Source organism: Parus major, chromosome 2, assembly GCF_001522545.3.
Source record: "Parus major isolate Abel chromosome 2, Parus_major1.1, whole genome shotgun sequence".
NCBI lineage: Eukaryota > Metazoa > Chordata > Aves > Passeriformes > Paridae > Parus > Parus major.
This window is the reverse complement of record NC_031769.1, coordinates 106576728-106600706: the sequence shown is the minus strand read 5'-3', so window position 1 is coordinate 106600706 and position 23979 is coordinate 106576728. Positions and strand designations below refer to the sequence as shown.

At 38.2% G+C, this 23979-nt stretch overlaps 1 protein-coding gene across 1 annotated transcript in view; it reads left to right on the top strand.

Annotated features, from left to right (window-relative positions):
* The window catches only part of CDH2 (cadherin 2), a 114463-nt gene that overhangs the window by 56640 nt on the left and 33844 nt on the right, over window positions 1-23979 (top strand). The window contains exons 3-5 of the mRNA XM_015618838.2: window positions 19464-19690; window positions 21520-21666; window positions 22726-22881. Of these exons, the coding sequence (XP_015474324.1) occupies window positions 19464-19690; window positions 21520-21666; window positions 22726-22881 (530 nt within the window). The remainder of the gene's footprint in view (window positions 1-19463; window positions 19691-21519; window positions 21667-22725; window positions 22882-23979) is intronic.

The window sequence follows — 23979 nt, the reverse complement described above, 5'->3', positions numbered from 1 at the left end:
AAACTCCTAAGCAAGTGCAGATTTGTTCCTCAATGAGCTGGTCCTGCTGCCAGCATTCCCCACATACCCATCCCAGGGAGGCCCTCCTCCTTAAACTCCACATGAAAGAGAGCAGACTAAAAGCCTTAGAAAGTGCATCCAGCTTTTTGTTTCCTTTGTCATCAATACAGTGTGTTCTGGTGTCTCCAAGACAACCATGTCTAAAAGGCTGACTGCATCTTTCACTGCTGCTCTATAGCGAGCTTGCCGAGATTGGCTGTGAGGGCCAACCTCTAGCCAGTTTTTTATCCATGTGTTTTCTGGGTAGTGTCTAAGTTACTTTATGTGCTTGATTTGGTTTCAGTTCTATTGCAAGAATTAAGCTTTGGTTTATCAGATACTGGTTTTAAAGATACTGTTTTGGGGTTGTCCCAGCTCATCTTTGAATAATTGCAACGAGCAGCTAGGATGTTCCCAGTAACGCCTGCAACAATGCTGGCTTTCTTTGCATCTTGGGTCCATTCTGCATCTGATAATAGATGCCTTCCTGCCACTGAATAGAGATGTACTGAATCTTGTGTTCTGCCTGCTCTTTTGTTGCCCATGTGTGCTGCCTTCTTGAATGATTACTGGTTTCAAGTTTGAAAGAGTCAAAATACCTGTATTTTATGATTCCTGTATAGCTGTCTCGTCAGTTTGCAGACTTGCAAACCCACAAACTTGGGGGGAGGAGGTGAGTACTCATTCATGGTATGTGTTCTGTGAGCAACATCATCACAATCCTTTCCCAGTGTTCAGCTGCCCCAGATCTGTGGCCTCTGTGTCCCCTTCTGTGTAATGTACTTCTCTGCCACTTGCTTAGAGAAAACTGGTTAATGAAATACAGTTCCATGAGGTCAGGGGCTTTGGGAATTACCAGTGTTCTGTTTCCTTACAGTTGTCTAGGAGAAGCAGGATCCAAGGCATGTTTCTTCCGGCTGAAGTGAAGAGTAGTTAAAGATAATGTAATTATTTGTGGTTTACAGCTGCCACAGTAAAAAAACACCACCCCTTCCCTGCCATGGGCTTTGTCAAGGTAGTTAGCATGGTTAAGCATATGCTTAGCTCTAAGAGTTAAGCAACTGTTGCTATCACTTTCCAGAATATCTGATACCCACATGCTTAGACAAAAGAAAAAGAAATAAAATTCTCTTGTAGCAAATAACAGCATGAGTAGTGGCAGTTCTGTTTTCTTGACAACCTCAGTGTACTGTAAAAAAATACAGATAATGTACTGTAAAAATACAGAGATAAACATCTAGATATATAACATTTATGTATGTTGGGAAATCTTTAAATGGATGCATCATCTTTAATAGTGTTTGTTGTAGGCTGTTATTTTATTTGTATGTCAGAATCCAGTATGTTAGAGATAAAATTGATTTCTGCAAGCACTTTATTGGTGCACTTGGATAAGCAAAGACTTGCCTGTGGACAGTAAGAGAGGACTGTGTGAATAAGACAGTCTTGGTGGAGGTACAGTCTGCAATAGAATGAAAGAGAGCAAGCTGTGGTGCCCATGACCAGGGCCATATCTAACTTGGAAGAAGCACTCTCCCTTGCCTGCATGCAATTGGTGTATCCAGTCATGTATTCCCTTAGCACTAGATTTAGAAACATTTCCTCTGTTTATTGGCTTTTTTTTTATTTTGGGTCTCAGCAGAGCATTCAAATTGAGAGGCAAGAGGATATGGTATAAAGGAGGAGGAGACTGGGACACTCTGGGTGCTTTGGCAGCCTTTATTCCCACACATGCACAAAACCTCCTCCTCCCGTTTGTTAGTCATCAGAAATTTTAGGAAAAGCCACAGGAGCAAATCCTCCTTTGGGTGGTAGGATTCCAGACATCAGAAACTGTGTTGGAGCTCCTTTTCATTTCCCTAGGATGCAGTCTTGCAGTTCTTCCGCACACCAAACCTGTCCCCCCAAAATTAATACCAGTGTTCAATACAGAGGGTTTTCTGGTATCTCCTTGTTTCCCTTTAGCACTTTGTAAACATGGTGACTACTCTGGAAAAGCTGATCTTTGGTTGTTCATTAAGTATCAATTTGAGATGCATGTTCAGGAGGGATTTTTGTTCAACTTTCAAATGAAATCACAAGTGAAGACTCATGCATTTTTCTGTAGCAGTCTGTTCATTTTTTCCTTTTTTGCCTCATTTAAAGAATAAATAATACCAAGATTACTTTAATGCTTTCAATCTTTGAGGTGGTTTTTTTTTGTGGTTGTTGTTTTGGTTTGTGAGGGGTTTTTTGGTTTGGGTTTGTTTGGTTTTTTTTTCAAAGCAGCATGAAATTACATTTCCAGTAGATACCATCCTAGATTTTTAACAGAGCAGTGGAGTAAATAAGACCTAGAAATTTGAGAGTGTGGGAGGACACATGACTTCTGAAATATTTTTGTGGACATTTAAATTTTATAAAGACTTGCAAGAACTTAAGGTTGATATGATTGGTCATACTGTATTATAGGCTATGGTGGGTTGGTTCAGGCTTTTCAGGTCTTGCTTAAATTCACTAAATTCACATTCATTATTAATGTGGCTGCCATCCTGTAGTTGTTCAGTTGCACCATAAATAATTTGTTTCGTGTGTGTAATGTTTTCAGTAAATTGACTGATGTGGGCAGTTATGTAATAATGAAGAACTTGAAACTATAATTAGTTTTAATCTACTGTGCTATCAAAATAATCTGTAAGTCAATGCACTTTTCTCTGAGTTACTGTTCTACGTTGCATTTAATAATCACAATTCATAATCTGTTAAATTTTTAATAATGTCAGTGCTTCATGTTCAATGTTTTCATTTGAAATGTGGATTGTTTCTCTGTAAATGGATCAGTATTAGCTGAAGTCACTTTCTTCTATGAATGTAGTAATTTACAATCTGTTTTGGTTTTGGAGTTTTGAGAAAAAATGCACCTTTTCCTAGATAAAGTTTGGGGGGAAAGTTAACTGAGTATTTCAGGTTAGTATGAAATCATTCCCTGTTGTCACCAGCTGTATTATAATTTCTTATTTTACATGTACTGTGGTACAGCATAAACTACACAACGGCCCACAAATAAACTTTACAAATCCATGCTTCTATTTTTATCATCAGTAATGCCTGCTAGTGGGCTCTGTCACTTAACTTCTGCCTAGCTGTAAATAAAATCATTTTTCAGCCATATATCGCTTCCTGCAACTTGCCATGAAAATTTTTAGCCTGAGGGAGATTTTTCTCATGAGGAATCTCTGTGGCATTGTGGTTTGCTATGCAGGCGAGAGCAGATTCTTGCTCCATTTGTAAACCTTTACAAAAACAGCTTGCTAAGTACTTTTGGGGAAATTTGTTTGCCTGCTTTCTGTTTGCTTCTGAACAGAAGCATGCTTAGCACACTTGCTGGACACATTATGTAGAATAATTGGGGAGGGAGGAAAGAGAAAAAAAGAAGTGTTCCACATGTAGCATGGAGTTTGGAAGACTTGATAAAGAACCAGACCTATGACACTGCCGATTTCCCTGGACACCTGTCAAGTACAAACATTTTTGTAGCTTTTACTGCCCAAGGCAAGCTGGAAAGAATTGCCACTCCTCCTAGTCAAAAGCCACTTGCACAGTAAACAAAATAGTCACTAAACAATTTGCTGCCCTTAATATTTTGCTGACCTGCATGACCCCTTGTCCCGCCTGTACGGCACAGCCGTGCCTGCAGCAGCATCACTGGAAAACTCAGGGCTACAGCATTTGGGTGGAGTTTGATGTTGTATTCCTGAGCTCTGTGTTTGTGGGTCAGAGCATAAATTCCTCATCTGAGCAGAGACTGAGATGGCTTCTCTTGCATGGAAAGACAGAGGTTTGTAGCAATTACAGGAGTAGCAGAAAATGCTTGTGTATAGGCTCAGATGGTGCTTTCCCTGTGCAGTGTGAAACCACCCAGCTCAGCTGTGGCACCAGGAGCAGTGGATCCTCTTCACCCCTTACCTCTGCACCTCCACCTGCAGGGAAACTTCTCCTGTTTGACCCAGGGAGTGATGTTCCTTGGGGTTACAGTAAAGTAAATGCAGTAAAGCAGCATTAATAGGGATGGGATAGGCTCATTCCCTGCCTCCTTTATGGGACACTTTTGTTTACTTTACATCATGTTCTATAGCAGCTGCATTCAAAACCCTTAAAAAGTTTGGGTGTTGTTTTTATTTTAGTTTATTGTGTATGGTAAGAAAAGGAAATAGTAAAACTGAATGTGCATGATGTTTATAAGAAATTCAGAGTTGGCTATCAGTCTAGTAAATGTAGTAAATTACATTTAGGTATCAGGAAACCTAAATGTACCTTTTAAAAACTTGGTAAATTTAATTTTGGGAAACAGTGATAATTAACAACACAGTATTATGCAGTATCAAAATTGTATTTAGTTCTGATGAGCCAGTTCTCTAATTCAAAGTTACGTAAATTTGTTGACCAGGCCTTCTAAAAGTGTTTCAGACTCAGATGAAAAAAGTAAAGGACAAAGACACCTTTTTTACTTCAATAACTCTCAAATCTCATCCTTTTGCAGCTGATGACCACAATGAAGAAAAGTGTCATATATTAGCAAATATTTACAAAAATAAAAGTGCTACATAACTGAGAAGAATTGTGGCATCATTCCTGGAAAAGATGCATCCTTTCAATTTTCATCCAGAGAAATTAGATAGCTTTTTTGATCTTAAACATCTAGTTTTTCCTTCAGATCAACGAGAATCACCAGCTCACCTGTGCTTTTGACCTGATGAGACTACAAAGAAAGAATGGTATTCATTGACAGGAGAGAAAACATTGACACAAATCATACCCATTTTTAATTTCTTTCTAAATAAAGCAACAAAGATTCATCACATTGCTTAAGTGGTGACATTTTCAGGAAAGTGTTTTGAGAGTATTGTTTTCCCTCATTCATTTTTTAATTACTTCAGTATGACTTTCAAATCTTTCTTTACAGACTTTGGCGTTGATTTCTGATTCCTTTGTGGAAATCTTCTGCACGTAGGTCTTGCCTGCTTTTTAGAATTAATTTAAGAATTGTTTCTGATTTTTTTGTAAACACAGCGTGAATTGTGTTTGCTCTTCATCCATCATTAGATAACAGCATCTCTAGTTGTGATGGGGAGAATGCATTTGATAGAATAGTGGAAAGAAGTGATGTGTCCAATGTTGTTGTCCCCTAAAATACTGTGAGTTAAGCTTTCTTAGGTGAGGGAGATGTTCTTGCTTACACTGCTGTTTGTCTTGGCTCTGCTACCTTGCATTAAGATTTTGGGAAGACCATTGGGTCTGATACCTTTAGAGACTTTTCTTATTCCCTCTCCAACTTACCCATTTTGGAGAATGATAGAAAAAGCACCTACGTGGCAATAGTACTGCCCTGAAAAACATGAACACGTTTTATGGCCACCATCTCCTGAAGACAAGTAGTTGAAAAATGTGAAGGCGGAGAATGGGGTTGTGTCATGTGTGAGGAGGTAGGCTAAGAAAAGACATGGTAGAGTCAAGCTGTATTAAGGATATTAATTACTATCAACACGAATTAACATTGCAGTACTTGGCAAAAGTGCAGAAATCTGTTGGATCTGGAGGTAAACTACTGTAAAAACAGTCACGTAGCATAGGGAGACATGAGTCAGTTGAATGTGATTTAAGACAGATTGAATGCAGTTACTGATTTTTATCATGGGGGCTTGTTGAGAGTAGCACAGATAAATCACAGTTCAGTGACTAAAATTTCACGTCTCAAGTTCCTCTTGTTATCTTGGTCCTCAAAGGAAAATTTGAATTGTATATTGGAGACATCCAGCAATAAAGAAGCTAAGGAAAAACCATGTAGATTAACCAATCTACATTTGTTTTGAAAATCTGTAAGTTATGACTATAATGTACAAAATGCCAACAGATGTACATTAAAAGTTGCATCTCTGCTTTTATAAAGCAAAAGAACCCACACTGTAGTGAACTTTATAAATTTTTAACTTCCAATAAGGAACAGCAGCCATGTTGTGTGCTTTTGAGCCAAAAATCTTGTTAATTTTCCCTGAATTCCTTTCTCCATACTCAGGGTACCGTATGTATTTCATTTGGGGCATGATGTGTATGTTCCTTGATCTATTTTTTTGATTTATGGCACTACTAAGCATGAATTGGTTAAGACTGACACATGAATGTTATTATTTTATGACATCATAGTATGTTGCCTTTTGTAACACCCTTAAGTTATGTACACAGTACCTCGAGGATTATTGAAGAATGGACTGGACCTCAAAATGAAGTTCAATTTTCAATGGCTTTGTGCTTTCCCTTGGCAACATATCAAAGCAAAGTAATAGCATTTCAGTGCCAGTATTTTAAAATGTACTCAGATGTTTATTGTAAGGTCAGATCTGTTCCGTTTCACTTGCTGCTTCCTCCTGCTGCGGGAGAGGCTGCTTTTAGTTTGCAGAAATCCCTTTCTCATGGGAAGGTGAGCTTTAGATACCATGATCTTGAGCCCTGAGAGGCAAATCAAAATAACACATCACTCATTTACTGCAGGCATTGCCTGACTTAATAAAAGAGTTGTTCTGGACTCCGAGTGCTCAGCTGAGATGGACAGATCAAATTGATTATATTGCTTGCTAACCTCTCTGATTACCTCATCAAAGTGTTACACCAGCCATGTAGACTCCTTCCACTGGCAGGAAGGTCTGCAGTTCAGGGACAGTGAGCAGCCTGAGCAAACAAAGCTGAAAACATGGTGCCACATGTTCTGGATAGTGCCCTTTGGACAAGTACTGAGCCTGTGTTCACAGGCTCTCGGGCTCTGTTCCTTGGGAGCCTCCTTCTGAGGGAAACTGAATTCCTCACCTTCACTATAAAAGGGGGTAGGTGATGTGAATATGAATCTATATTCCAGTTACAATATGCACCTTTTAATAGAAAGTACAAAGTAGTGGAGAATACCTGCACTAAAATTACTTGAAATGCATAGAACACATTTAGCTTTGGGGGCTATTTTTTATTTTCAGGCTGTGCATGGGCGAGGGGACCATTTTTGTTTTGTAGCTTTTTGTGTTGGATTAGTTTGTGGGTTTTGGGGTGGGCTTTTGTTTTGGTGGGTTTTTTCTTTGTTTGCTGCTTGTGTTTTTTTTATAGCTTCCCAGAACACAGTCCTAAGCCCTAGTGAAATGTTCTAAATGTCACTGCAGAGACTTGTCACTGCAGTCCTTGCCTATGGATGCAGACTGCATGGCCACACCTGCATGCAGATGGTTCCCTCAGAGGTGAGAGGAGAGAGCAGTTTTTTATCTGCTGCTGACGAACGTCAGACTCCCAACATCTGATGACAGGTTGCTATTTCATGCTCTGCAGTTTTGTTTTAACAGAAACTCAGTATGCTGTTTCACTGAGTGACTTTGTGTTCTCCCTGTTGGTGACACTATTGCATTTATGGACCAAAAGCATATTCCCATGCATACAAAGACATATCTGGAGTATAGTATTAGAGAGGAACTGTGCATCATGCATCAAGAAAGGAAAGAATTTTGCCATGAGTAACTTTAACAGTCTTTTAGATAGATCATGAATCTGCTTATATTAGCCATCAAAGTACAGTATTTCAGTGATCTTTGCACAAGATGTTCATGGTAATGCTTATCCTAAGGAAAAATATCTCTGGATCAGGAGTCATTACTGTAGAACACATTGGATAGTATTTTCTGAAGTATACAGCAAGCAAATCATGGCTTTCTTTATTCCCTTTGCAAACTGGCATTGTTTTTTGGAAGAGGAAATGAAAAGAGATGTTCGTTCCTGTGAGTGAATGCCACAGGTGTCTTTTTGAGGGATTCAAACATTTGAGGAAAATTGAGAAGAATACAGATGGTAGTTGAAATAGCCATTGAAATGTTAAAATGTTTATTACAATGGGGCTTTTCCATCCAGAATCCTTTTGGAAATGAGTATTTAGTATTCTGGTAAGCAAAGCAAGGAGTGGCTTCTATTGGAATAACACAGTACTTGGGTTTCTAAAGACAGATTTAGTTCCATTTTTGTGATGGATTGATTCTGCAAGTTACTGAGTGTTTCCATGGTTAAGGTATTTATATTATGTTTGATTCATGTAAATGTTAGAAGTTACCAATTTTCATCTTGTACCTAGGACTCCTAATAAGGGATCAGTCTTGTTACACCAATTTTTGTAGAAATAATCCCCAGACACTTGGGATGCTGTCTGGGCATTTGGAGGGTGTTGCTGTGTAATCTTCAGTAGAGAAACTTAGAATGTTGTGACTAATAATTGAAAAATCAAGACTGCATAGAGTGCAATAGCTCAGTGCTTCTCAGCAAAATAGTCTTGACTCAGACAGTAATAGGTTAATTGCCACATCCAGAAATGAATCCTAATGATTCCCTCTAGGAGCCATTATCACATGTGGGGTTTTCACTGAGATATTTATAACTGTAATCTTTGGTCTCAAAGCTCATGTAACTGTTCAATCCAGCAAAGGGGTTCAGAAAGGTAATACCCTGCTCTCATCCTTAGGCTTTGCTAAAAGTAGAATTTTCAGTTCTAGTTCAATCAGTCAAGCCCCTGCTATTTTCAGGCATTATTCCAATCTAACACAATTTGAATGTCAAGTGTCTTGTGTTTTGTGCTCACAAGGCCCACAGGAAAGTCTAGACACAAAAAAAAAAAGAAAAAAAAAAGCTGCATTTATCATAGGAAGAGTATCTTCAGATGTATCAGAAGATCCGTTCTTTTTCTTCTCTGTTCTTCTGTGACTAGACTGAATCATGATTGTAAAACAAGAGTCTGTTCAGCCAGGTCTGTCTCTTCTCTTTCCACCTGGAATAAATTGCATAAATTTGCACACCATTGCTTTGGCATAGAATCCTGAAGTATGTCTTAATTTTGCAGTACTGAAAGTTCCCTCTTGAATGAAGTCTGTATTTCTCTCATTTGTCTTCAAATTGTATCCAAGGATTTATTTTCTTTTTCCCCTTCCTATATTAATCCTGGTACCATGTTGTGCTACTGTCATGCTTGTCTGCATTTTGCGAAGAAAACGTTTTTTTAATCAGTGTTTTTTTCCTGGTGTAACGCCTCTTTTATTTCTGTCAATTCTATTACTGTCAATTTGAATTTGAGGGGATTATCTGAGCCTCGTAATTTTGTAATCCCTAGACAGGATATTCAGAGAATGGTACAAGATCTTGAAAGTAGCATCACTTAAATTTTGACTTGCACTGTGTCACATGTACACAAATAACCTCATGTTGGTCATTTTAATGAGTTTGTGGTGTATGATGCAGTCAAATGTGAAGCAACAGTGCTTGCAGCCAGTGTTTGTGTAATTCACCCAGAGTCAGGTAAACCTTACCTGAAATTAACAAATCATTTGAAAAGACTCAGCTCTGAGGTCCTGTGTCTGCAGTGTAGACACAAGAAGTCCAAGTTTCTTCTCCTCTTTTGTTTTTCCTTTTCTGCTGTTGATACTTGGTGACATTGCAAGGATGGGTGGTTTTCATCTCATTGAGAGTATGGCTTACTTAGGTAGTCAGCCAAAAGATAAAAATAATTAATAATCATTTGTGAGCATTCACCAAGTGCCAGTCACTAGAAAGTATTCCAGCACTGGATTTTTTTTTCTGCTCATTGTACTCATTTTAGCTAATGAGGAAAAATACATAAGGTATGTAATAATTACTCTTTGCTCTGTTGTGTGGACTGATGACAACATCAATGTTTCCCTGTGATGCTGCAGTGTTTTAGGTGAGCTTCCGTAGTCAGCACTGTCAAGTAATTTCCTAATTCAAGTATTTCTAATTAAATAGAATTCTAATACTAGTGGTTCTTCATTTATTTTTAAGGCATCTGCACACATAAATTGGATCGAGGGGGAATATGAGGAGTATTCAGGGAAATGCTAACAAGATTCTATAAACAACCCAAATAATAATCTTAAAATATGTGAAATCAGGCGTTTCCTTGATAGTTCTCTTGATATTTTCGCCTCTTTAATGATAATCAATTAATTAGCATGTCACCTTAGCTATTTTAAATGTTGAAAGCAATACACAGAGGGAGTGAACACCCATTTAAGGGTTACTTTCACCCACAGGTACTCTCTCATAATAGGATAGACATACAAGCTTTTGAGTCCTCTGCTTTTTTTATGGGCAGCAGTGCAGTGCCTGGCTGTGAAATACTCTGTACTAGCCTGCACCAGTCACCAAGAGCTTTTTCTGAATTTTAAGGTCAGATATCTCTGTTTAAGAATAATAATGATGAAAACCTGAGGTCTCACTGGATACTATTAGCCTACTCTGCCAACTAGTTTTCTGCCTGAGGCCTACTGGACATGATCCAGTGATACTATAATCCGTGGGATTTATGATTTTTATTGCTATCTAACCACATCAGTGTAAATACTGCTGTGCTGTCCCTGCTGTCTCTTCCACTCCCTTCGGCAACTGGCAGGTTTCTTGCCTTTGTTTAATACAGAAGCACAGTGTTCAAGCAGGGTATTTTTTCACCGTTGCCCATTTGCAAAGGAAATGAGCATCCCTGTGTTACGGGTGCTTCTGCTTTGAGATCAGCTGTGCCTGCTGTTTGCATTGGGGATGCTGGTGCAGTTGTGTCCATGTCCAGCTCCTTGGCTGGAAAGTTCTCCAGGTTCCTCCCAGAGGATAGCAGCCTTCATCTTTTAGTAGTGTGGCTCACAGAGCTGCCACAGTAACTAGAGTATGACTAAGGACCTTTTAAAAGTCATAAAGAATGATTGCAGCTTTGGAAAATTAGACTGTAGCATGCCCAGAGGAGTGACATGTGGGAGAGTGACAAAAGCCAGCAGTGTTGGGCAGACCAGACAGAGGAAGGAAGAAAGCAGAGGAAAATAGGTATTGTTGTTTGTGGAGGGTCATTGCATTCAAATGTGTGCTGGTTCATGAAGCTGAAAGGCAAGTTTAGGGAGAGTTGTCCCCTTTCCCCTTGAAGCATCCATAGCCGCATGGGAGGGACCGCAAAATGTGATCTCACAAAACAGGTGGTGTCCTGGGGTATGCAGCAGAATACAAAACATTAAGTGTTCCCACATCTGATTCAAGACTTTTTTTTTTTTTAATGGGAGGCAGGATTGTCAAGAGGTCATTGCCTCTTTGCTGCCATTTTGTCAGTGCTGGGAATTTTTTGTTTGATGCAGTGCAAATACAACGTTCAGTTCTTCCTGAGCAGTCCTGTAATTCAATGAGAAAAATCCCTAATTTTATTTTATTGTACTTCTTTTTGTGGTAAGAAGCGGCATATTGCCTAAAAGTGATATATGCTTCTCTCCTATGTTCTGTTGTTCCTAAACCCCTTTTAATGTGGGAGCTTAAGCCACTGTTTAAAGCTGCTGACCGGTTGAATTTATAAAATAGATCATCAGCTCATTTGAAAGAACACATCCAGTTGATATTTCAGCAAGTTCTGGCTTTTTACAGAAAGTCTAGGAGCCTGGATATTTAGTTTGTTAGTTAAATTATAAATTTGTGTAAAAACAGCCTCAGATAATCTTTCTGCCTAGGTGTGCTCCAAGCCTAAGCTGTAGCCTGAAATTAGCAGTGCTTTGACACCTCAGCACCTCTGTCAGGAGCGCAGTTGAAGGAGGGGATGGGAAAAATGGGAGCATCAGACAATAGAGTAAGTTTAAAGAAACTAGAAAACAGAACACCTGGTAAGGCAGTGAGAGGGAACAATAAAGGAGAGAGAGAGAAGAGCTAGGAAAAAAAACTTGAAACCTGAAGCCTAAAAGGACTTGAGGCCAAGAACAGTTAGCATAGAGAACATATAAAAGCACCTATTCTCTCTTCTCACTTTCCTTATTGCTAGTGAGGGAAAAGAAAAAAAAATAAAGAGCTAACTTTTTTGGCATTTTCTAAAGATAGAATAAAAGGCAGAGCCGCTTACCCAGTTCTTTACTAGATATTTAAGTCATTGCTGTAGCACAAAAACTGCCCTTTAATTGCTGCACCGTAATTGTAGGTATTTGTTTCTTACACTGCTTAAGGTCACATAAAATGAATGGAGGTAAAAATAGGTTTGTGTTAAGTGCCTCAATTTTTAAACCGTTTTCTCTTAGCTATCTGCAGAGACATTACTTTCCCTTTAGTCTCCTGGTTTGACTGCTCAGTAGATACATTTTTTAATTACCAAATTGGATTTTAGCAGGTGTAGTCAGTTGATGCATTATGGGTATAAGAGATTAGTGTTTAATCCTTCTTTTTATTACTGTGTAGAATGGTATACTTGGGAAAGTATTAAAGGTGCATTGCATACTCCAGAGTACAGAAATGACATTTATTACTGAGTTTTCTTTCAGCTAGCATCATTTAGAAAAAAAAGCTGGTGCAGAACTCTGCAGGGGCCTATAGACTCATCTATACTGAAACTGCCTTAAACAATACAGAGTGGGGGAAAATGGAAAGAAACCTTTTCGTGTTTTAAAACAAAAGGAGTTGTCGAAATACGAGTACTTTCCCTCTTGAAGATGAATATTCTCTTTTTCTACATTTTATTTTTTGTAAAGTAAAGACAAAAAGGGTGTGAAAGCACAGATTTTTGTGCCAGTGAGTGGTAGAGGCAAGGACTGAAAAGGGTCAGTGAATCAGATATAATTTGGACTCTGTCTGAGATACCAGTCTTGTGTTTTGCTGATGGCTGGTATTCTCGTACTGAAAAGCTGCAGAGGCATTTCTATCGAATAGAAAGAACATTATCCCCATTTTCATTCTGGCATGCCTGTTACGACTTTGTTCTGTAAACAAAGAGGATTATGGGAACTGGAAACTAGATGGCATTTTATTAAAGAACTGTGTGAGTCTTTGCCTATGAATGCAAGAATTAGGCAGTCTGGTGATAGCTACCTGTGAAAGAGAATACTTTAAAAATAGGCCTTAGCGTTTGAATTATTAGGGTTTATAAGGAGGCAGTTCTCATGAATGTAGGAAAGCACTTCAATATTTTCCAGTTGCACGCTGCAACAAAATACTTCAAAAGATAAACTTTCACAGTAATTATACAAATTAAGAATGAAAAGAATATGTTGCAGAAATAGGGAGAGGGAGATTTATGTCCAGTGTTCTTCTGTCATGTAGACTGCCAGATTGCTTTGAAAGTATGTTATTTTAGGAAACGTACTTATTTATCTATCTAGAACTAGCAGTCTCGGGAGTGGGGCAGGAGAAAGAATTGCATTGAATCATAGTTGTGGTAACCAGTAAAAATTATTTTTACCAGCATAACATACAACTTTTATAAAATAAATTAGGGTTTTTTTAAGTAGAGTACCTAACATCCTAATTCCCCAGAGTAAAGTCATATATTAGTACTAGGTTTTACCTAATGCCTACTGCAGATCACTCGAACTGCTTTCTCTTAATGAAAAAAGTGTAGACGATGAATTAACCCCAATTCTTGCAAATCACTTTTCCTTTTAATTATTGTTTCCCTAGCTGAATAGACAATTAAGCAAACAGTTCAGCATGGAAAAGTGGGAAGTTAAGCTGCTATTAGTCAGACCATGAAACACCTAAAGTTGGTAAATAGCTTGAATACACCCTCATTTTTGCTTCAGTTGAATCCTTCTGATGTGACACTGCCTCCGCTTGAGAGCTTCATAACTAGGTTTACCCATGGAACTAGGTTGTAAAGATGTTGAAGACAAGTGTAAATAGCATTTAGAAGCAAATGGCCATATTTGGCCCTTAGAAAGTGGCAAAACTCCAGTTGGGCTTGCGTGACCTGCTGAAGCAGCCCTCTGCTCCAAGTGGGCTGGGGTGGCAGAACACAGTGCTCAGCACAAGGCAGAGGTTTTCAAAAGCAATTATTGAATTAGCAGGCTTTGGTAAGTAGCTGTCTTTTGACAGCCAGCTTTCTTTTCAAGTGTCACAGCTTGGTTGCTCCAGCAAGGCTCAAAATGAGTAATGCTTGGATTTTTGGATGGTCTGGAGTATGGGATAAACAGGTCATAAATACAAAAGCAGAGAAGAAGAGGGGATTAGAAAAAAAGACTAGAAGAACCCTTTAGAAACAATGCTGATGTATGGAAATATCTCTAAGGGATATAATAACACATGGAATTACAATACAGGTAGAGAAATGCCATTGCCTAAAATAACCTGATTATATTTCATATTTATTTTGACTCAGTAATTTCTGTAGCTAATTTTCTCAATTTACACATGCAAACATAATTTTTCTGGCTGATGTAGACAACCCCTATATCAGAAAATCAAATCTTAAATAATATTTAATAATATTTCAAGGTGGTTTCAGGAAGTTCTAAAATTAGAACCAAGAACAAATCTAAGGGTGGTGATGGAAAAGGCAGGTTAGAATGTACTTTAGTTCTTTGTGATCATAACAATTCGCCAGGATGTCAAAAACCCAATTCTTTTGAAGGTCATCTATAATTATAGTAAAAGATGTCTCATGGGTATTACACATGCCACTCCAACAAGCCATGAACTGAAATATGAGCATGTGCACTATGTCAGTAGGACTAACAGATCATCTTACAGATACAGAAGTAACTAGTATGAATAAATGACTAATTTATAAAGTAAGACGAAGGGTGGGGGTGTGGGAGGGGGCATTTTACGGGCTTTCTCATGTAGTTTTCTCCTGCTTGTCTCTCTGAGAAATAAAGACTTGTTAAATACAGAGTGTTCTTGGAGAATGTTCAAATATTAAGTATGCAGATAGCTAGACAGTTGAAGCAGAATTTTTCCATATAGCTTCTCAATCTGTCAAAGGTAAAAGTGGTATCTAGTAGGTAGTTGGACCTAAGATATATTCTGTTTATTTTATCTGTCGCAAAAGGATCCCGAGTGGATTAAATAGCTATAAGTTTTCTGTTTTGTGATGCACACTCTTGGCTATATTGCTGAAGTACATGTGCTGTTAGCACTTGGCATTTGTTGCAACTTTCCATGATGTCTACTAAATGAGCCTTTGCCTTGAGGTTGATGCTTAGGCATTGAGAAAAGCATTCTAGAGGAGCAGTGTTCCAACAAATTCACAGAAGGAAGCACACTAGTGTGCTTGTATGCATGTGGATGTTATCTAGATATGAATTGAACATTTTCTAAGTGCAGAAAATTCAGATGGCAAACTCAGTCTCACGATCAAAACAAGTAATGAAAATTCTGTATTAATATTCTGTGTTGCACATGAATGTAACATGTTCATGAAATATTGTACAACGGGCTATATTATTAACTTTTTATTTTCCCCTCAGTTTTTCTTTGGATCAAGTAATTCTGATATTATTTGCCTAGGACAAAAAGAGCAGAAGCAGATTGTCAAAGAATGCAAACCAACATGAGTAGCTGTATTTTATAGCTACTATGAATCATTCATCTCATTAGACCTGAGCATGAGTGGTGGTGATCTCTAGTGCACTTTAAATGAATTTGCATGTCTAGTTCTTAACGTTTTGTACACTACACATGTATGCATATGTTGTAATTACTTTCATGCAAGAGTGTTAAAGTTTCCTTTCATACCACGGAGCTCTAGACTTTCATTTTACAATGTTGTAGTCTCAGAGGTCCTCTTTTATTCTTTATTTAATAGAATATACTTGCCTTGGTTTTAAGACAAGAAAATACTCAAATTAGGATAATAATGGTATTTTGTCTTAGAGTATAATATTTAAGAATAATCACATGCTAATATTATATTAATTACAATTTTTCATCTGTTTAAAGACCTTACTTTTATAAATCCTTGTGCACAGCCTTATTTTGAGCCTGTGAACTGAGTGAATTTACTCCCATGTTGCATATTACTGCTTTGATATGACCAAAAGTATTCTCTTTAAAACTGAGTTGTCTTTGATAGACTACTTCCCAGGGCTTTCAAATAATATACTTCTGAAGAGCATATACTTTCAAAAAATGCACAGGATACTCAAAAACACTTAAAAATCCATAAGTTATTTTTATGGATTATGGTACTCTTATCTGATCATTTATTCAGCATTATTAAAAAGCAGTAAAATCAGATACTTGATTACTCTTTCTATTGCATATAAAGTGACTAAGATTCTGCAGAGTATATCTAGTTAACCTTTTTTTTAAGTGGAAAAAAATCTGTGATTGATCTGTCAACATAAAGTGACTTGTGGAAAGTGTGCCTCCCTGTCCTGTGGTTTTCAGAAAAGAACATGGTTGCATAAGCAGTCATTATTCACAGTAAAAAAATACTTTGTGTAGCATTTCTGCAAAAAAAAAAATATTTTCCTAAAAACCTACTGGCAGGAATCAGTCTTTGTTAATACTAGTTGAACACTGAAAAATGAAGCAAAGTGATCTAAATCGAATTTACAAGACTGATAACCATGTGGTTGGGGGGAGAGCAGCTACTGCACAACCTGTACTCTGTCAAGGGAATTTAATTATAGATGGTTATACTTGACTGTAATTCGTTAATGTGTGCTCCTTGCAAAGGGAGAATAATTCTCACATTGACAATTTTATATGTTTTTACCAGGATACTGTCAGAGGAAGGGATTTTCATTGAATTTCATAATACACAGTTGCCTGGGGGAAGAATATCAATGAAGTGGCTAGCAGGGTGGGTTTTTTTGCTTTATTTTTGTGCTGCTGGAGTCTATATGTAAGGAGATGGAAGGAAAGAAATATTCTTTATGAATTTGGATGTCTAAAATATGAATGTATTCTCTTACTGTGCAATAGTTAGGAAACAATTTTTTGTTGTGATATCTTGGTCTTTTGGACCATAATGACAAATATTCATTATAACTCTCACCTTTTTGAGAAACATTAATGATCAAAGTTTAGATTAATCTTCATTCTCTTTCCCAGTCTTGTACTTTTCAGATGTCTGAGAAGAGCCAGAGGTAGAGCTGGCTTTGCTGTTTGTCCTTTTGTTCAAGACACTTTTTTAAAAAGCAGATTTTGAGAGCAGCTGTAGCTGAGATGAGAGGTTAGCAGGGGCACAGAGCTATGGGTTATGTTGCTTGCTGGTGGTTTTTGGTCCTTTTGACTTATGTGAAGTGTTTCTGAGAGGTTTGTTTGTGAACAGTGGTGGCATTTCAAGAATGCCCAGCTTCCTCCATGCTTGGGGTCTGGGTCATCTGTGCCTCTGTAACCAAGTGCAAATATCACAGTTTAATAGTCCAGTCATTAAATTCTTATATCATTAAATGTAGTGACTTTGGAGTAAGCTCTTCTTGAACATCTTTTTATTTTTGTGCTGGGAAATACAGTCTGCCCAGCTCTGAAGGTGGGCCAATCAGAACTACAGAATTAGGGCTGGGGTAAGTATTTCAACATACTGGAGTACTAGCTTTAAGTAGTAGTTTTATACTCTTGGTTTAGGGTCATGCATGTTTTCATTTGGCTGTTGCATTTCAATGTAGTGTTGCAGTGAGCTGACTCGAGCTGCAAGGCCCATGTTAAAAAAGCAGGAGGTCAGTGGGATGGTTAAACATCTGGGAACATCTGTCTACCAGTTTTCTCCTCCCGTGTGAACAGAAAACCAGAGGATCTGTCATCTCCAAATTCTTCAGGCCTGTAGCTTATAGGGAAGGAAGTCATTGTATCTAATAAAGCAGGTAGGATGGACTTGAGGAACCAGATGAATTGCTTAAATCTGTGGAAACTTAGACAAGAGGCTGAGTATCTGTTAGAATTTTAGAAAAGCACTCTCTCTGCTTATGAGGAAGACCAGAGGTAACCTCTCCAAGGAGGATCACAGGAGCAGCCCTGCTAGTGAGGTCCCAGCCTTTTACCCAGGCGGATTAGTTCTTTCAGGGCTCAGTGCTTTGTGGACATGGCAGGCTCCTCTCCCCAGGGTGAGGCTGGCCTTTCACAGGAACAGACCTTCCAACTCTGGGATCTGTCTGGAAAGAGCTGTATCCCTGCCCAGCTCAGCAAGATTAAAATTAAGAAAGTTGATGCTGTATCATTTATTTAGAGTAGTGCTGTGCTTTGTCTCCTTTTTGTATCTAATGGACCCTTCTAAAATACAGTCTCTTCTGTCAGGAGAAGGCAAATGGGGGATTCTGGATAACTGAAAGTGTGCAATAAGGAAAGAAATTTAGTCTGTTATCTGAACATCAGCTTGGTCCTTGAAGTTTAAATACAAAAAAGTGTGATTCTTCTTAGTACCTTCCTAAAAACAGTGAATTACAGAAGAAAGCATATGATGCATGACATTTAGTAGTGATTTTTCTTGAGAGGGACCTTTAGGTTTTGAAGCTAAATAGTTTGTGCATGGTTTAACACAATATAAAAAGTGCAATAACTGAAATGAGGCATAAAGCCTCATTTCATCTTCATCTTCACTCTGTGGATTTCAGCACAACCTTCATAATGGTATTTTGCACTTCTATTGCCCATACAATCAAAATATTTTGTAATGCTTTGGAAACATTAAAGAGCGATCGTTGGTTATAAAAGCACACTTTCATTTCTTTACTTACTATTATTTTCAGTAATCCAGAAGATAAGTGGTGGTGAAAAGAACTGGATAGAGAAGGCAGTAACCTGTTACCAGTTCTGTTTGGAGCACAACACATCATTATCTCTGCATTTGGTTTTAATGACTTCTTGTTCCAGTGTGTCTTTCAGGCACAACAAAAGGAAGGTGGGAGAGAATTAAAGAAGAATAGGTAATTCCTAAGTAGGTAAAGGGACATGTGTGATACATAATAATAGTTTAAAAAAAAACCCAAAAAACAACCAACAAAAAAAAAAAACAAACAACCCGAACAAACCCAAAAATCCAAACCAAAATAAAAACTCAAGGTCTTTAACTTAGGTTTTCTCTGTGAGGTATTTACTACCACCTCCGTCTTGTCAGTGAGGGACAGGGAGACTCAGTCCCAAAGCTCATAATCTTCTTGAGATGACACAGCTGAATCACAGGCTAATGTGGGCACAGAATTTAATATTTTTAACATATTTCAGGGTTTCTGCCTTACCCCTGTTGGCAAAGAAGGTTCTGGAAGCACAGTTGTGTTTGCAGTTTAATGAAATTTTTTGAGTGTTTTCACTGAATCAGCTTGACTGGATCTTTGCAAAGCTTTAGATGCAAATCCCTGCAGCCATCAACTGGCAACCAAATGAAATGTACCATAGGACATGGAAGGAGATGGTTTTCTTGCTGCTGGTAGGGTAAATTTGTACAAGGGAGGCTGTTCCTGCCTAGGATTAAAATACCTGCCTAGCAGTCCACAGAAGAATATTATTGTTACGTGGCATGGACTGACTGGTAAAGCACAAGTTCTAACTCACAAGTGCATGTGATAAGAGCAGCAACAAGTTAAGTATCTCTGCTTTTGAGTTTGTTCTTAGTGCATTTGATGTCACAGTGAATTTAAGTGGGCTGCTTTTTCAGTTGTTTTTTTTTTTTTGTTTGTCATTTTATGTTTGTTTTACAGTGAGGTTTCAAAGCTGTGATGGAAACAAAAAAATACACTTTGGTAGCAGTGAGCCAGAAGATTTCAGAGTAGGTGAAGATGGTGTGGTCTATGCAGAGCGAAGCTTTCAACTTTCAGCGGAGCCCACAGAGTTTGTCGTGTCTGCTCAGGACAAGGAAACCCATCAGGAATGGCAAATGAGGGTGAAGCTAACCCCTGAACCAGCCTTCACAGGGGCTTTGGAAAAGGTAAAAAAAGAGCTAAATGCAGTCTGTATGAATGTATCTCCACAAACAGGCCTAAAAACAGGGGTTTGATTTTTGTCTGTCATGCACCTCTCCATGAGCTAGCTTATTAATGGACACCTAGTGCATGCAAAGCTGGAGCTTTAAAAGGAACTCCAATAGTCTTTTATTCTATAGTTTTGCTGAGGCATGGAAAGACATGCCTGTTTAACTATATAGGATTCTTTGTGTTGGAGCGTTTTGTTTGTATAGCTTGAGATTTATACCTGAATTTAAGTCTCACACAGCCATTTCTTTATTTTAAATTGCTTGAAAGTATTACAGTATTTATTCAAGTGGTTAAATATAACCACAAAATAAACAAATCTGTGATAGAATGCATCAGTCACATTTATTAGATGGGAGCTGTAGATTTACAGCAGTAAGTAGGAAAGCACTTCTGGCAGGGAATATTGGCTTTGTCTTGTCCCGTCATAATCAAATTGGAGATTGTAAATTATTCATGATTCCAGCACTACTTGGTAAGGAAGATAGTCTCCCTCTGCTGGAAGCTGCCACAGGATAAACCATGTACTGTAACAAAAATTAGACATAGCAATGTGCAGTTAGCAATGTATTTACTTTAGAAAAGCGTATTAGGATGTCTACTTTTCTCTGTTATATTACCTGTTGCCTGCTGTTTCTTGCCTTTTCCTTAGTGAAGGATAAGTGCTTAGTTTACAGATAAGGAACAAAATTTATTCATAGATTAACATACCTGTAATAGGTACACATTAAAGATTTAAGCATAATGTTAAAATAGGTAATGTGGTTATGCAACACATTTTTCCTGAGAACACACGGGAGACCACTGCTGTGTAAATCCTCTGTTATTTGTTTGCTTACTTGGTGATTGTGTTAAATCTGCTAAGGCATGTTTTTAACAATGGAAATACTTTGTTCATGGAAGCATAGTAAAAGAGCAGATGCTCAGATGTGCCAGAGCATGCCCTGTTTATTCCAAAGACACTATTCAGGTATCCTTACCATCAACAGAATGTAGAGCTATAGAATCTGGCCTTCAGCTTGGGCATCTGTTCATACTTTGTGACATAGTTGCTTAGATTAAAAAAAAATGTTCTTCTTCTAAAATATTTCGAAAATGTTTTTGTCACCCTGTTCCCAACCTTAAGCAAGCTAGCTGTGTGTGCTGTCATCCAAAGGGTGAAATGACTGCAGATATAGAAGGGAATAGGAAGGGAATGTTGACATCCAGGAGAGATTAATGCCCAGTGTGTAAAGTGGGTCATCTACTGCATCCATCATGGCTGACATAGGTTTAAAATAATTACAGCATTAATTCTATGGGATTTAATAGGGTCATAAATATTTGAGACATTCCTTACCAGTGTGTATTAAACTTCTCTTGGAACTCAAATTATATTATAGCACATCCAGATCTAAATTTAGTGTACAGTAGCACATTACCTGAACTGAAGCTCTAGCTAATGAGAAATACATAAAGGCATACTATTAAATTCTGCAAAATATGAACTACTTCTCAGAAAGTGCCAGATAGTTTACACAGTAGTGCCATGTTATAAATGGTTTATAATTCCCTTTCTCTTCCTAGTTAAGTAAGGAAAAAAAGGGTTCTTACAGTTTTGCAGTGCAGTTGTAAGTGGTATTGGTTATTTTCAAACTGCACTGTGAATGCAAATAAAACAGCTCAATGAACACAGAGGAAAGACAGCCTTTCAGTCAATTATGTAATTGTACCTGAGTTACTTTATAATGTCTGCTAGTAATTCTCATTCTAACATGTGCTTAATTTTATCTTCTACCTGGGAAAGGACCAAAGGAAAATTGAAGAAATCATATTTCCATGGCAACAATACAAGCACAGCAGCCCTCTGAAGAGGCAGAAGAGAGACTGGGTTATTCCTCCAATCAACCTACCAGAAAATTCCAAAGGACCTTTTCCTCAGGAATTAGTTAGGGTAAGAAAGTTAATAGAAGTGTGGTTTCAGTGTCCCTCAGAGAGCTCTTGAAGAGATTTTGTGTAAATGATGTCTTGTTCATCATCCAGACATTGTTCAGAGTCTTTTGGGCTGGTTTATTATTGCTGCCTCTGCATTGCATGCTGGGATACATCTAATTTCCTGGGGTTTAACTTGTTCCTGTGCATCTGTACTGGTAGAAGATGACCTTGTTTTGGGTGGTAAGTGATCTCTGCTGGTTCAGGAGTTCTCCAGTCTCCTGCACTGAGTTCTCTGCCTGGGAAATGGTGTGGGAGTGAGCAGGAAGCAGAGTGCACCAAAGGAAACCAAAGGAAATGGGATCTGATGGGGTGAGGACAGCAGCTGTTCCACAGGATTCTGCTGCCCAGAAGTGGCCACTGCAAGGAGCCAAGCACCTCTTCTGGGCTGGCTTCCAACCATGGTACTGGCTAGTCATGATCAGTTTGTTGGAACTTGGCAGAAATTAGCCCAAGCTGATAGGACACAGTTTCACTGTTCTGTTTTATGTGTGTGCTGGTGATTCAGCTGCTTCTCACAGATGCACTGCCCTTCAGTTGTTTCCTTGGAAGATGAAACAATTTCAGTCTTTAAGCAAAAATGGCAAGTTTCTAAAGGGCTGGCCTGTAATGGAAGAGAGCCTGTAGCTTAGGGAAGGTATAGGGGAAGGGGAAAAACACAAACCAGACTGCTAATTTCATGTGAAATTTTATGATAGTATGTGTTTTATCAAAGATCTTGACAATTCTGCTTAAGGTAAAAGTACTTGCTTGTTTTTGCTTAACACAAATAATTTTTATTCTGAGAAATAAACAGAGATAAAATTATGTTCCTGAATATCCTTTGACCAGTTTCTAGCAAAGAGCGCTGCTGAAAACTTCGGACTTTATACCAACTCTGTACCATTTCCAGAATAATTACTTTTGCAAGTACAGCTTAAGGAGCAAGGAGAAAATAAATAGAGCTGCTGCTTGTCTCTGCAGCAGTCCCATCCAGCACCTGTTTGTAGCTAATGTAAACTTCATCTTTTTTGACACACAGATTAGGTCTGATCGTGATAAAAGCCTCTCGCTACGGTACAGTGTGACTGGCCCAGGAGCTGACCAGCCTCCAACAGGCATCTTCATCATCAACCCCATCTCAGGACAGCTGTCTGTGACAAAGCCTTTAGACCGGGAGCAGATTGCTTCTTTTCATGTAAGAGTTTAATTTACCATAAATCAGATTATCAAATTGAAGACGAACATCTGCTTCAAACATGACTTGAGCAGCCAGCATTTAGTTTTGCACGAGATATGATTTGAAGAGTTTGTAGCAGATTTGTATTTATTGTACTTAATAAGGCTATCTCTTACTATATTTAAGCAGCTTAAATACATTAACATACGTAAACAGTGATTAAATGTATTTAGAAAAATTTTAAAAGATTGAAATATGGATACTGTAGCTTATATTTCAAGTACAGGCCATTGATCACAGTCTCCACTGAACTGTATACTTTCCAAAAGTTTATTTTTAATTCAGCAACTTAAATTAGGATGTGACTGCTATTAGAATTGCAGCAGCTGTGATTTGAGAAATGGATGGGAAGAATAACGTACCAATTTTTATTTTAGGGGCAAATCTAAGCATTTTAATAGAATTGTAAATTAGGCCTGTCAGCTTATGAAAATGATATTCTTTGCTCTGACGAAATTGACAAAGTAGACCAGAGATTCCAGTACCAGTGGAAAAGGAAAGTTTCAAGGAAGAGGGGGAGAGCAGGCTGTGACCTGAAGTTTGGTGTGCTTTTGGGAAGCCATGCTGAAATCACCCAGCTCCTGGAGAAAGTTTTCCAGCATGCTGTGGATTAAAACACTCCTTGCCTTGTGCTCTGGGGAGCTCTTTGAGTGCTGCTCCCAAACAGAGGACACAGCAGGAGGAATCTAGGGGGGAAGTGTGGGTGAAAGGCTCCCTCAAACAACAGCTCTGGCATCCATAATATTTTAACTGAGCATTTGACATTGGCAATTCAGGGTTTGCTGACTTAGGAATTTACATTTGTATGAGTCATTTCCAGAGTGGTGGGTTAATAATGCCATCTTGCTGCTTTCTAGTAGTTTTGTAGCCATAAGATGTGTGTGTGTGTATATATGTGTGCATATATATGTATATGTATATGATGGGCATCAGCAGGACTGCTGTAGAGGGAGAAAGTTGCTCTTTTCCCTAACAATGACCACGCTCTGGTCTAAATCCACAGATTTACATTTAAATCTGCATATTTTTAGAGAATGTTTTCTAATAGTCATTGTT